The sequence below is a fragment of the Sarcophilus harrisii genome, chromosome 3, assembly GCF_902635505.1.
Source record: "Sarcophilus harrisii chromosome 3, mSarHar1.11, whole genome shotgun sequence".
NCBI lineage: Eukaryota > Metazoa > Chordata > Mammalia > Dasyuromorphia > Dasyuridae > Sarcophilus > Sarcophilus harrisii.
The window spans coordinates 320516068-320530115 of NC_045428.1; the positions used below are offsets into that span (position 1 = coordinate 320516068).

The 14048-nt window shown below is 42.0% G+C and overlaps 1 protein-coding gene across 11 annotated transcripts in view; it reads left to right on the top strand.

Moving 5' to 3' along the window:
• Positions 1 to 14048, top strand: part of BIN1 (bridging integrator 1) — a 128997-nt gene that overhangs the window by 109225 nt on the left and 5724 nt on the right. For 5 of the 11 annotated variants that reach the window (XM_031959875.1, XM_031959869.1, XM_031959871.1 and 2 more), the window contains 6 exons: positions 1914 to 2042; positions 6831 to 6938; positions 7754 to 7777; positions 10441 to 10563; positions 11444 to 11530; positions 11846 to 11956. In XM_031959875.1, coding sequence (XP_031815735.1) covers positions 1914 to 2042; positions 6831 to 6938; positions 7754 to 7777; positions 10441 to 10563; positions 11444 to 11530; positions 11846 to 11956 — 582 coding nt within the window. The remainder of the gene's footprint in view (positions 1 to 1913; positions 2043 to 6830; positions 6939 to 7753; positions 7778 to 10440; positions 10564 to 11443; positions 11531 to 11845; positions 11957 to 14048) is intronic. The other 6 variants (XM_031959876.1, XM_031959877.1, XM_031959878.1 and 3 more) reach the window with 4 other exon arrangements.

Consider the following 14048-nt stretch of genomic DNA (forward strand, 5'->3'; position numbering starts at 1 on the left):
GCCCAGGGCATGGGGCTTTTCCTGGGTCTTCCAGTTTCCAGGGCATCCTGGAAGTATGTGTTGCTGCCTTTCTCCTGTCTCCTTTCTCTCCTGCCAGGTCAAGTGCTACCTCCAAGAAATAAAATTGTTCTGAGTTTTCTCTGAGATTTCCCCCAGGATCTCCTCTATATTCCTATACTCAATGTTGGCAATCACTGGAGATGGAGAATTATAGGGAAGGGAGTGGAAAGAAATGGAGAACATTCATGTCTTAAGGAAAAATCATTTAGCTTAGCTCAAGGATCAAGGAGAAAAGCGACAGAAGATGATTGAAAAGGAAACCAGAAAAAAAAAAGAGGAAAAGATAGTGAAAGGGGATAGGGAGTGATGGGGAGAAAGGCAGGTGGAATGTCCTGGTAAGTAGGTGGTAGGGTAGGAAACAGACAGTTCCCAGTTCCAGCTTCCTTCATCACCCCCTTTTTAAGGAAACCAGTAGAAGGGCCTGCTCCCATTCCCCCAACTCTTTTTTTTTTTTTTTTTTAAGTTAATTGGATTTGGACCCCAGGGAAAGGAGGTGGAGGCTGTCTGTGATGGAACCCCAGCACCATCTGGTGGTTTTAATGCTTCACTGCATGCCAGTCTCCCCCAACCTAGAGGTACTGGATCAGGTTTTGGAAGGCTGAGCTTCTTAAACTAAGACTCACTGTGGGATCGTGTAACTGAATGTGGGGGCTGCAAAATTATGATTTATCATCAGTAAATATTCAGTTTATATACCTATTTTATATGCTTGTATACCTGGGGTCTTGTTAAAAAAAAATTTCTGCAAAAAGCAATTGCAATTGAAAAAACTTAGAGAAAACCTTTTATAAGGGAACAAGGGCATTTGTTACTGAAAGAAAGCCTTCCTCTTTCTGAACAAGGGGGGGGAATACACCAGATTAAGGCAGATATTTCATTCACTTATTCATTTCAGTTAAATTCAGTATAATTTGACCAAATCAGGGTAATTAAAATGAATTCAGCTAAACTTTATTAAGCACCTATGTGAATATAGCAAGAGCTTATTAAGGATATATTCTTTCTTCCCCTCCCTTCCTTTTCATTTTCTCCCTACTTCTCTCCTTAAGCTTCACTGTGTCTTTCTCAGTGTCAAGTGTAAGTCTTTCTGCTATCTCTTTCCCCCCCATTTTACTTGTTGTGTCCCAGCACAAGGAGTTCCCTTTCCTGAAGGGGCTCATGGCCTGTTGGGTACATCAGCCCTGGATGTAGTTTCTGACTAAGAAAAGATAGAGATATGATAGAGTATTATTCACACTTGAATAATACACAATAATACACACTGGTGCTGGGGGTGAGTGTTGGGAAACATACCAGTGTGCATTGTAGTCATCTAGAAAGTTTCCATGGTAAAGATGGGGTAGGATTAGGTTAGGTAGAAGACATATTTCTCACCTTCAAAGGGTAGAGAGGGAGGAGCTGAACAGAAAGACGAAAGCCTGAGTTGAGTTGTCCTAGGTTTTCTCAAGCTGCTGATTTTTTGTGTCCCTTCCTTAGGGAGGGAGCATGGTTGGTATTAGACGGGCTGGCTTTTTCTTTCTCTCTCCAGGACAATATTTTGAGGCTTGACTATTCTGACTTTCCATCCTTGAGACTGAACTGCATTTCTGGAGTCTATGGAACATTCATTTTTGCACCTTGCTTCCCCTTCTCCGCATAGGAGCTACTAGGCTGGGAGGAGGACCCACTTGCTCCCATTTTCCTGACTGGGGCCAGCGTCTCCTGCTCTGTACTCCTTGTCCATGGTCTGCGATTTGACTAACCAGAGCTTTGTCTTTGTCTCTGTCCACATCTCTCTGCCCCAACATGTTTTGCCGTGTGGTCCCCTGTCCCCCCGTTGTTGCTGGTCGCACCCTACCCTTATCTGCCTGCAGCTTCGAAAAGGCCCACCAGTCCCACCGCCTCCCAAACACACTCCGTCCAAGGAAATCAAGCAGGAGCACATTATCAGCTTGTTTGATGACAATTTTGTCCCCGAGATCAGCGTGACCACCCCCTCACAGGTCAGCCACGGCCATCCTCATTCATCTCCTCTGACTTCCTTTCTTACTTTATCATATGCCATCCTTTCCCCCTATTCCTTTCCAGGGGAAATAAGGAAGGAACAGGAGGGGTTCCGAGCATATGCTGGCAGCTTGGGGGGAGAAAGGCATGGAAATGAATTTGAGCTGGGAATCATAAGCACTTACTATCCATAGCATATGCATTGATAAACCCCTTATTACAAAACGAGGTCCTAAGAGACCAAGTACTTATGCTCGCTTATGTTTTATTTTTTAAGTTTTCTATCACTTCTCCCACCAAAGTTTGCATGCATTCCTTTGTTTATTGGTACTTTTTATATATTGCTCAGTGGGGGAAAGGAATAAATGTTTATATACCGTCTACAATGTACCGGGCTCTGTGCTAAGCACTTAAACATTATTTCATTTGATCAATGAAACTACAGACTGTGAGCTGAAAGAGACTTTTACAGATTACTTAGTGCAATCCTTTCCATTTATAAATGAAGAAACTGATACCAACTGATACCTTAAAGAAAATCACAGATTTATCCACTGGGCCCCATGAGGTAACTTGCCCACATTCATCCAACTAGTGACAAAGCTGAGATCAGAACTCAAGTCTCTTATCATTCTCAGCCTTATCCTTCTCTCTTGTCCGCCTGTCTTGTTGCTGGGGACAAATGGGTGCCGTGCAGATGGGAATTCTGCAGCTTGAAGAATAGTTAGGAAACACTTTCTCTTGATTGAGGAGAGCTTGATGTTACAAATAATTCACTGAGATTGGGGTCCAAAGAGACCTGGATTTGAATGCTGACTGACAATTAATTGCTATGTGACCCTCGGTATGATTGATTTAACTTTCATTTCCTTATCTGCAAATGCATTCTGTATTGCCTATCTGACCTTTATAAACCTTAAAACATGATGGAAATGTGAGTTGTTATTAAGCACCTAGTGAATGCAAGGCAAAGAGACATTGTAGTATAGTGGCTAGAATTCTGGATTGGAGTTAGGGATAGTAATAATACTAGTATGATATAGTGCCTGCTGTGTACCAAGCACTGTGCTAAGGATTTTATAAGTATTTTATGTTATCCTCAGAACAACCCTGAGAGGTAGATGCTGTTATTATCTTCATTTTATAGGTGAGGAAAGGGTGGCAGACAGGTTAAGTGACTTGCTCAAGGTCACACACCTGTTAAATACCTAAGGCCAAATTTGAACTCAGGTCCGGCCCACCTCTCTTACTCTATGACCCTGGGAGACCCGTCTGTCACTTGAATAGCCTTGGGACCATGAGCTCCCACTCTGAGCCTCGGCAAACTCTCCTGGACTGTAAATTAGAGATGGATTGCTTCTGCATTGGGGAAGGGAGGTTCCCATGGTAATGAAATCATAAGTCCTTGGCATATTGACATATGAAGGGCTAAGTTTTAGAAATAGAAGGATGAAAACTTGCTCAACCCTTAAGCTTACATTCTATAAGGAATAGGTTGCTACGGTGAATTCCCCAAGTGGAGTTGTTTAAGCAGAGGCTCAATGGTCCCAGTTGTTGGAGATTTTACAAATGGAATCCTTGACTTGGCTATTGACCGGATTGTGATTCCTAAAGTTCATTCCAGCTCTAAGAATGTGTTATTTTATTAACTCCCCTCCTTTTTGGTAATGAGTCTGTCACATTTGGGTTGGAAATCCTGATCTCACTGCATCATGGTAGCTTTGACCTGTTCTATTTCCGACCTGAGTTTTTACCCTTCTCTAGGTAGTCTGGTTGTCCATCTTCCCTCCCATTGGCCCCAATATTGAGAAGTCACCATACTGATAGCATACTACAGCTTAGAGCTTCAGAACCTTTCAGTCCATCAGCCTCATTCATTAAGTGCAGGGATTGTAAGTGGCATTCTGTATCCCTTTATGGTTTATTCTGAGCATCTCAGAATTGGAAAAAGCTTCCTGGCTGGTCCAGGGTCACACAGCTAGTAAGTGTCTGAGGCTGAATTTGAACTCTGGTCCTCCCGACTCCAGGGCCAGTGCTCTATCCACTGAGCCACTTGGACTTAATAGGGAGACGCATCCTCTTCAAGGGACTGCTGCACCTGCCTTCCTGCTTCACTAGGAGAAAGGAAAGCTCCCAAAGCTCCAGGCTCACAAATGGCCTTCATCTTCCTCCACCTTTATTTTCTCTACCCTATCCAAGCCTGCTACTTCCCTCATAACTCATTGCATGTTTTTTCTCTTTCCGTCTTCCTTCTGCATGTCCTTCCTGTGTGAGTGTATACTTGGGGGAATATGCCTGTTCATGGAGCCTGAGGACCAAGCATGGTCTCCATCCAGAGCATTCTCCCCTTTGGTGCACAGAGGGGACAGGGGCATCTTTGTGGTTTGTGGGATCAGAGGTTTGGGAAGATCTAGCCTCCCTGACCTGAAATGGTCATCATTGTCACTCAACGCCCAAGGGAGACTTACAGCGTCACAAGGGATTCGGGGGCAAGCCAGGACGCCTTTACTCATAGAGTAGAAATTTTCCTGCTTCGAGGTAAGGGAAGGAGTAACTTCTCAGAGGTTCTCTCTTTGATGTGCTTGTCAGGTTTTATGTTTTTTAAATGCCTTTTTGTATTAGGTTTACTGACATTCTGAATCAATGGTTATCCTATTTCATTTATTTTAGACATCCTTCTGATTCTTACTGACCTTTTTTCTAGGCTCATATGCTATCCTGAGCACAGTGGATAGATTTCAGGGCCTAGAGTCAGAAAGACTGATCATTCTGAGTTAAAATATGGCCTCAGACACTTACAAGCGGTGTGATTCTGGGCAAGTCACTTAACCCTGTTTGCCTTGCTTTCCTCAGCTATTAAAAGAGCTGGAGAAAGAAATGGCAAACCACTCCAAAAACTTTGTCAAGAAAATGATGTCACGAAGAGTCAGACATGACTGAAATGACTGAATAGCAACAATAAATGTCTTACCCTGATTCCCTTAGTGTATGTAGCATTCTCCTGCCCCTTTCCAAGCACGCCCAAAGTCTTAAAGTGTTCCATATTGCAAAATGTCATCCTTCTTTCTCCCTCCTACCCTCATTCCCTCAGTGCAAATATCTCGGCTAAGTGTTGGGAAGAACAGCATTGGGTGTGTGTGGACTTACTCACACTAATATATAGAGACACTTGTGATTTGAAAAATGTAGGATTATACTAGCCTAAGTAAATCTCTTAACCTCTTATGTGAAATTTTATGCTTTGTGAAAAAATGAAATGAATCAGGTTTAATTATTGATATTTTCTGAGCAGCACATTCTTTGTCATGTCATATCTTTTCTTCATCCACAAATAGCAAACCTATTTTAGGGGGTATTTGGCTCGTATTTCTGGCTTTTGGAGCTCACCACATCCATTCCTGCAATGTTATTCTGTCGTTTTTCAGCTGTGTCTGACTATTCATTTTTTCCTCACATTGGGGTTTTTTTGGGCAAAGATACTGGAGCAAGCAGTTTGCCAGTTTCTTTTCCAGCTTTTTTATAAACGAGGAAACTGAGGCAAACAGGTTAAGTGACTTGTCCAAATTCACACAGTTAAAAGGTTTCTGATGCCAGATTTGAACTCAAGAACAATGAGTCTTCCTAATTCCAAGTCCAGTGCTTTATCCACTAGGCCATCTAGGTCTTATGTTAACCATAGGTTAATAATCAAGATAAATTTCTTGGGAGAAAAAAGTTCTTATTTTAATTTATACAGTTAAACCTTGATAACTGAAATTACATCAGTGAACATACTATAATTTGTCTAAAATTATGTGATTTAATTATTATTTTTAAAAAAGTCAGATTTGAACTCAGGAAGATGAGACTTCCTTGTTCCAAGCCTAATGCTTTCTTCATGTGCCACTTAGCTGCTTATGTTAACCATAGGTTAATAATAAAGATAAGTTTCATGAGAGAAAAAAATTCCTATTTGAATTTATACAATTAAACCTTGATAACTGAAATTACATCAATGGACGTACTATAATTTGGCTAAAATTTTTAAAAAGGTCATATTTGAATTCAGGAAGATGAGCCTTCCTGGTCCCAAGCCCAACCATAGGTTAATAATAAAAATAAATTTCATGAGAGAAAAAAATTCCTATTTTAATTTATACAAATTAAACCTTGATAACTGATATTACATCAGTGGACATGCTAAAATTTTGTGGTTTAATTATTATTTTATAAAAGGTTAGATTTGAACTCAGGAAGATGAGCCTTCCTGGTCCCAAGCGCAGTCATCTATCTACAAAAGTAATTATGATCCTTTCTATTCCTGACAAAGCATCCCTTATTCCCTCCATCAGGGACAGACTCCCCGAATGGATAATGTGGCAGTCCTGTGGACAATGGCTATGAGATGGGGAGAGGATAGTTTGGGAGACACTGAGCCTTTGTCAGATAGTGGGAGAATAGGAAGAAACTTTGTGGTAAAGAGAGGGAGAACCCGGGAAAAAAGCCAAAGTGTGGCGGTCACCTTAATTCTGAGGACACAGGGGGAATGATGGCCGAACTTAAAGTGCTACATAAAGTTAGCCCTTATAATCTTGGAAGCGTTGGCTGTCAGGCGTTGGCTGTCAGGCCTTTGCAGCCTATGTCAGGATTCCCTGTGGAGGAGGGGATCCCAGTGGTGAGTTTTGTCTGCACCTGTCCAGGCGCCTTCATATGTATAGATGATGGGGAGTGTTCATGTGTCCCCACGTGCTCCCACCTTCTCGTGGATGTCTAACATGCAAACTGCTTCCTCCTTTCCTGCTGCCAAGTTTGATGCCCCTGGACCTTTCCAGGAAAATGCCAGCCTCTTGGATCTGGACTTTGATCCCATCCCACCAATTGCAAGCCCTGTGAAGGCACCTACGCCCTCTGGTCAGGTTGGTTTGTCTGCTGTGGCTCCCAGAATCCCGCCCTAAGACCATGAAAGACCTTCCAGCAGAGCTCTCCAGGCTTACTTAGCTCTACCTTTGTCAGCCATCTGGGCGAGGGTTCTGGAGTAATGAGAATCAAGACAAGCAAGTTTTGACTTTGAGATTTACTGTTGTCATGATCCAGATTACTCATGAGGAAATGTGCCGCTGCCTGACATAGAGGTGATGGTCTTAGGGTCCATATTGAGACAGATTTTTTAGACTTAGAAAATTTGGCAAATTATTTTTTTTGTTTGAGTATATATATATTTCTTTTTAAGAGTGAGGATGTGAGATAGAGAGATGTATTTTTTGATCATTAAAAAATTATTTAAAAAAAGATTTTTATCAGAAATTGAAAAAAAATTGTTAGCAATTTATCTAATTATCTACCATTGGGCACTCCAGCTCATGTGGCTGAATGCAAATCATTTGTGAATAAATTTTATGCAACTATTATTGATTAGATAGAAAGGTTTTTAGGGATGTCCTAGGGGACACTCTGCATTGGGTGGTCAGAGTCAGTGAGAGGCCATCTCCTCAAGTATGGAGCCAGGTCCCAGATCCTACTGAAGATCCATATGGGTCCCCATGCTTCAAGCCCTTTGATGATTCTGACTTCAGACTCAGCCTGGCTCAGTTGCAGACATAGTACCATTGAAGTTGGGATGTTGGGGGTGCAGGGGAGGCGGAGGAAGGAGCTCATGTGGATGTAATTAATTGTCTGTGTTTGCTAACCTCCTAAATCTAACTCTCTCTTTATCACACTTTAACATGCTTAGTCACTTCCATGGGATCTCTGGGAGGTAAGCTTTGTGACACACCCTTTTTTGGGTGTGTCATTATTCCCTTCTTGCATGAACTCAGTCCTCCTCTTGCTTTGTCCATGTTGGTGCTATTTTTGTGGTTTTCATTCCAAAACAAAATTTATTTGTCTTTCTGTCATTTCTTCTGCCTGCTTGCCTAGTGTAATTATCCCCCAGATCCGGTCCTCGTGAGGGCTGCCACCCTTTCTGGTGTTATTGAAAGTCTACCAGAACATCCTTTGGGTTTATGTTACTCTATACAACTACTAATATCCTGATTTAGTAGAATGTACATATCATTCTAAGGCAGGGATTCTAAACCTTAGGTTCCTTTTGGGGTCCATTAGATTTCAGGGAGTCTGGGAACTTGGATGGGAAAAATAAATTGCATCTTTATTTTTTTTACTAACCTTTGTAATCTATATATCTCATTTCATGAATTTAAAAACATTCTGAGAAGGGTTCCATCAGGTTTCACCAGAGTGATTAAGGGGTCTATACAAAAAAAGGTTAAAAATTCCTGATCTAAAGATTACTGAATTATAGAATGTTAGATATGTAAATGATCATTGAGTCCAAACACTTCATTTTACATATAAGATCCAGAAAGAGAAGTGATTACCTAAGCTAATTAAAAGACAGGGCTGGAACTCAGGTCCTCTATTAAATCTGGCTTAATTTTCTTTCCATTATACTGTGTTGTCCCCAGTCACTTTAGCTTCCCAAGTGACTGGTCCCATGAATTACTGTCCATCTCTTTCCTCCTGGATACATACATATTCACACTCACACTCTAGCCATTTTTCACACTCATACTCTAGCCATTTTCCTCCATGTCCTTTTGTGAAGGCAAAGGACAGATCAAAGACATAGCAAGTTGAAGAGTAACATTCTCTGCATTCATTTCTGGACTCCTATCTTAAAAGTATCAATAGCGTCAGACCTGTTTGAACAATTATTCAACTCTACTACAGGTGTCCAGGGACAGCAGGGCTGTCAGTAAGGTATTCATCAATAAAACTCTTTCCTGTGAAATTCCCAGCTGCATACTAGATGCTATGACGAACACAGGAGAATATTTGATCCTATGTAAGCTGGTTGATACTGGTTCAAGAAAACATTTGTTAAACCCTTATTTTTCATAAGACCAGAGATACAAAGAGGAAAAACAACACAGTACCTGTCCTTAAAGAGTTTATAATCTTTGAAGGTAGAGCAATCAGGAAACTATGAGGTAGGCACTGATGGGAGTAAAGGAGAAATTGAAGGTGAAGAGCTCTAGGGAAATCTGAGAAGCAGCAAAGGGAGATAATTTTATCCAGGGGGAAATCAGGAAAGAGTAAATGGAGAAGATGGTAGTGTCTAAGTCTTGAAGTATTCTGAAAAGTGTATGCTGAGATAGGGGTACATTGCAGATATGAAGAATGACCTGTAGGAAAGTAGAGTCTCTGCAAGCAGAGAATGGTTTAAACGAATCATGCAATTGAAATTTGAAGACCAGAAAGATCATGGGAATTGTAGTAGTTAAGGAAGTCCTCACAGAGAAAGGAGAAGAGCTGGGCCTTGCAGTATGATTACTCTTTCAGTAGAGGGAAAGGTATTCCAGAAAAGCCTGTGAGAAGGCATGTACATGGCAGCATGGCCTGGGAGGACCAGGGCAGTAAAAGTGATTTGTCTGGAATGGTTAGAGTAGGTGGTGGTTTGCATGGGAAATATTTGGTGTTCCTTAGACCACAGTGGGGAGGGAGTGATACTGATTCTTAGTTGGCACTCAGCTATGAGTTCTTCCTCCCCATCAGGGTAAGACCTTATTAATAAATGCTCCAGGTCTTTGCAAGGTCATTGATAACACTTTATTATTATTATTATTATTATTATTGTTATTTTTGCTAAGGCAATTGGGGTTAAGTTATTGTTATTATTTTTTAAAAAAGAGAAACCACAGAGCAGAAAAATGGTACTTCTTGATATGATGCTTTAACTGGATCCTTTTAAGAAGGGCATTTGGGGATCTGTGCAGGACTCTGAGGAAAAAAAGGAAGTAGGATTATTTAACTGTCACTTAAATGGAAGAAATAAGGAAATTGGATGGTGTCATTTTTGTTAAAGAGAGATGAGGAAGAGGGATAACGTGTCTATAAGATTTTGCTGAAGCAAAATCCTTCACAAGGTGGTAGGAGGATTCCACACATTCAAAAGTCAGCAGAATGATGTTCTACCTCTAATTTGATCACTTGCTCTCTGGAATTAGCTTATTGGGAGAAAGTTGGATCTCTAACCTAGAGGCAGCTTTGCTGAGATTAGAAATGACTGGGCGCAAATCATGGCCGGTGAGGAGCCATCAGTGAATTGTCATTATTTACCTCTGACTCGGGGAGAATATGTGGGATAGTTAATCAATAAATATTTATTAAGCTTTTGTTATGTGCCAGGATCTGGGGATGAAAAGGCAAAAAGCACAGTCCTTGACTCTCCCCTTCTGCCAGTCCAGATGCTGCCTCCTGGATTCCATCTGCCTCTGTGTCCCCCTCCCACCTTCCCTCTCTTGGCCATTGCTGATGTCTCTTTTCTCTTCTTCTTATGCCCTGACCATTACTTCCTTCCCTCGCCTCTCCTTTCCCCTATTCTCTTCTTCCTCCCCTTCTGCCCACGCCTCTCCCTAGGCTGCAGAGAGTCCAGCTGGCAGCCTGCAGTCTGTGGAGCAGGGCGCTGCTGATAGCGCCATCGGAGAGGGCGCATTTCCCGTGGTCTGGCCCAGTCAGACCTCAGAGCCTGGGCCAGCCCAAGTAAGTGCCCACCCCACTCCCCAACTTGTCCTTGTGCCCTCCTCATGGAGGGGAAAAGGAGGAGGAGAAGCCGGAACACCTGAATTAAGGAGAGCTAAGGACTTCAGAGGGAGCACTCATTGCCCTTTCTTTGGGGGAGCTCCGTGGTTCTCAAGTTCAGACTTAGGCAAAGGTCATTTGCCTCCTGAGCTTTTGATGCCTTTAACCTAACAGTACTCACCTATTTCTGGTGGGAATGAATTATGTCCTAACAGTCCTTCTAGGACTGCATCCAAAGGACCAGGGGAGGGGGGCAGCAGGAGTGCTCTGCAGACCGAGGGCAAAGGAGCAGCTCTTCAGGTCTGTTTATGACCTTGACTTCTTATTCATCCTTCTGAGGACTCTATAGTAACATAATTTTCACCTGCATGGTTTTCAAAGCACCTTGACATCCATTATTTCATTTGATTCCACAATGACTTTCTGATAGGCGAATCCAAAGCTAGAATCACCCTTTGATGAATGAAGAAACTATGATCCTTTGAGTTTAGGTGCCTTTGCCTGGGATCAAGTGGAAAAAGTGATTGAGTCAATCCTTGGCTCTTAGTCTATGTTCTTTACGCCGTAGCCTATGGTTTTTAAGTGTGAATTCTGGAGGAACTAAGGTTATCAAGGAAGAAGGGAGAGTAAAAGAGAGAAAAGTTCTAAGAGGCAGGAGCCTACATACTATGGTAAAGAAGGGGGGAAGATGATGGCCGTTTTGGGGGGTATTGATGGTGATGGGGAAGTATCAGCTGATTCTGGCCTGATGTATTCTTCTTTGGGAGGGAAGCGGGACCGCCTGTTCCTATATGTTGGGGCCAGGCCAGGATCTGACCTGGCTCTGGGATTTATGTTGCAGCCAGGAGATGTGACAGAGGCTGGAGGGACGAAACCAGTGGCAGTAGCTGAAGGAGCCAATGAGACGGCGGCAAGTGACGGGGCCTCTGTAAGACCACAGGGAAGACAGACCTTTTTCTGTCTGTTTCTCTTTTTCTCTTTGCTTTTGTCTCTGTCTTTCTTTTCCCAACTCCACCCTGGCGTGTGAATATATAAGGCTTAACCCCAATCCAGTGCTTGGAGCCCTTTGCCCCATAAGCTAGACCCACACACCGGTGCCAGTGAGGATCCTGGATGGGCCGGCCTGTGACCCTCACTGACCGCCAAGGTGAATTCTGGGCTGTCTTCTGTTACCCCTGCCTCAACTGTCCAGTCAGCCTTCCACAACAACTCCCTGACCCTCTCATCTCTTTTCCTCTCTTAGAGCTCCCTGCCTGCTGTGGTGGTCGAGACCTTCCCAGCCACTGTGAACGGAACTGTGGAGGGCAGTACTCCCTCTAAGAGGTCTGACTTGCCTCCAGGATTCATGTTCAAGGTGAGAGAGAGAGAGGGAGGAAGAAGCCCTTTTGTCTCCTAAGTACCCAGCTTAAAAAATTGTAAGAAGGGACTAGTTTTTTCTGAAGAAAGTGCTTACAGGATATCTGACATGATCAACAGCTCTCTACATTCTCCACTAACTCCCCAGCAAGGGATTCCTTCCCAGTGGAAAAACTCTTGGAATCTCTTAGTAAAAAGCCAATGGAGCCTTATACTGGGTGGAACCTCACTTAACAAAACAATCAATCAATCAGTAAACATTTCTTAAGCTTCTCTTTTGTGCCTGACATTATGTTTAGAAAAGGCTTTCTGTAAAAGATAGGATTTTAATTATTGATTAGAGAAATGCAAATTAAAACAACTCTGTGGTATCACTTCATACCTCTCAAAATGGCTAAGATGACAGGAAAAGATAACAAATATTGGAGGGGATGTGGGAAAACTGGGACAATGATACATTATTGGTGGAGTTGTGAATAGATTCAACAATTCTGGAGAGTAATTTGGAACTATGCCCAAAAAGTTATCAAACTGTGCATATCCTTTGATCCAGCAGTGTTACTACTGGGCTTATAAACCAAAGAGATTTTAAAGAAGGGAAGGGGACCTGTATGTGCCAAAATGTGGCAGGCCTTTTTGTAGTGGCTAGAAACTGGAAAATGAATGGATGCCCATTAATTGGAGAATGAATAATTTATGGTATATGAATGTTATGGAATATTATTGTTCTGTAAGAAGTGATTAGCAGGCCGATTTTAGAAAGGTCTTTAGAAAGCCTTTTCTAAGCCCTATTAAATCTAGTACCTTCCTTTTGTTATTTCTTGTTTGTTATATATGTTTGTTTGCAAGTTGTCTCATCCACTAGATTGTAAGCTCCTTGAGGACAGGGGACTGCCTTTTGCTTCTTTTTGTATCCTCAGTACTTAACATAATGTCAGACACGGCAATAACAAGATTATGTGATCAGCTGTGATAGACCTGGCTTTTTTCAACAACGAGGTGATTCAGATCAATTCTAATAGACCTATGATGGAGAGAGCCATCTGCACTTAAAGAGAGGAAACAATGTAGTTTACAATATATATTCACTTTTGTTGTTGTTGTTAGCTTGCTTGTTTTTTTCTCTCTCATTCTTTCCCCTCCCTTTTGATCTGACTTCTCGTGTAGCATGATAAATGAGGAAATGTGATCAGGGGAAAAAAAAGAAAAGATAAAATTTTAGTCTGGCATTTAAAGCCAGAAAAGTCAGTAGGCAGAGATGATTACCTTGCAGGTTCTGGTAACAAGAAAGGGTTGATGCTCATATAGATTGCTTGCTGTTTTGGGGAAGGAAATGGAGGAGAGAGAGGGAGAAAAAATTGGAATACAAGGTTTTATAAAGGTGAATATTGAAAACTATCTTTGCATATATTTAGAAAAATAAAATACTATTAAATTCTGAAAAGGAAAGGGCTAATGTGTTTGGTGAGGACTTTTAAGGAAATTTCTCAATATAAACATGCAAATAAATCTGTTTTAAAAAATAATTTCAATAAATTGAGATCATTTTGAGCAAATCAAGACTGAGGGATACAAGTATTCCTGTGTAAAGATTGAATTAGATTATTAACTCAAAGATTGGGCAGCCTGAAAGGTTCCTTCCAGTTCAGCTCAGAAGTCTGTAATTTGTGAGGTCTCTCCTGGGACCTCCGTGAGTTTCCCACTTAGGTGTATATGTGGCAAGGGAAAAAGCGATGCAGTTTCTGCTACACAGCCATTAAAAAGGGCAGTTTTTAAAGAGTACGTCATCTACTAAGGGGGACTCTGAGGGCTGGAGGCGAAAACATTCACATAAGCACGCGCACACACGCACAGTGCACATGTATGTATACATATGTACACGTGTAAGCACATACATGTATGTACATGTATGTACACACATGTTCTCTAGTTTCCAGACATCTTAGACAGGCCTGCCTTTGAAAAGGGATGGGGCGGTTTTGAATTGAGAAAGTCCTGCTCTATTATCCTAAAAAAGCCACTTCTTCAAGCCCATGCACAAGAGCCCCTCCTGCCCCGCTTTTCTCTCCAAAAAAGCCGATGGGGGCCAG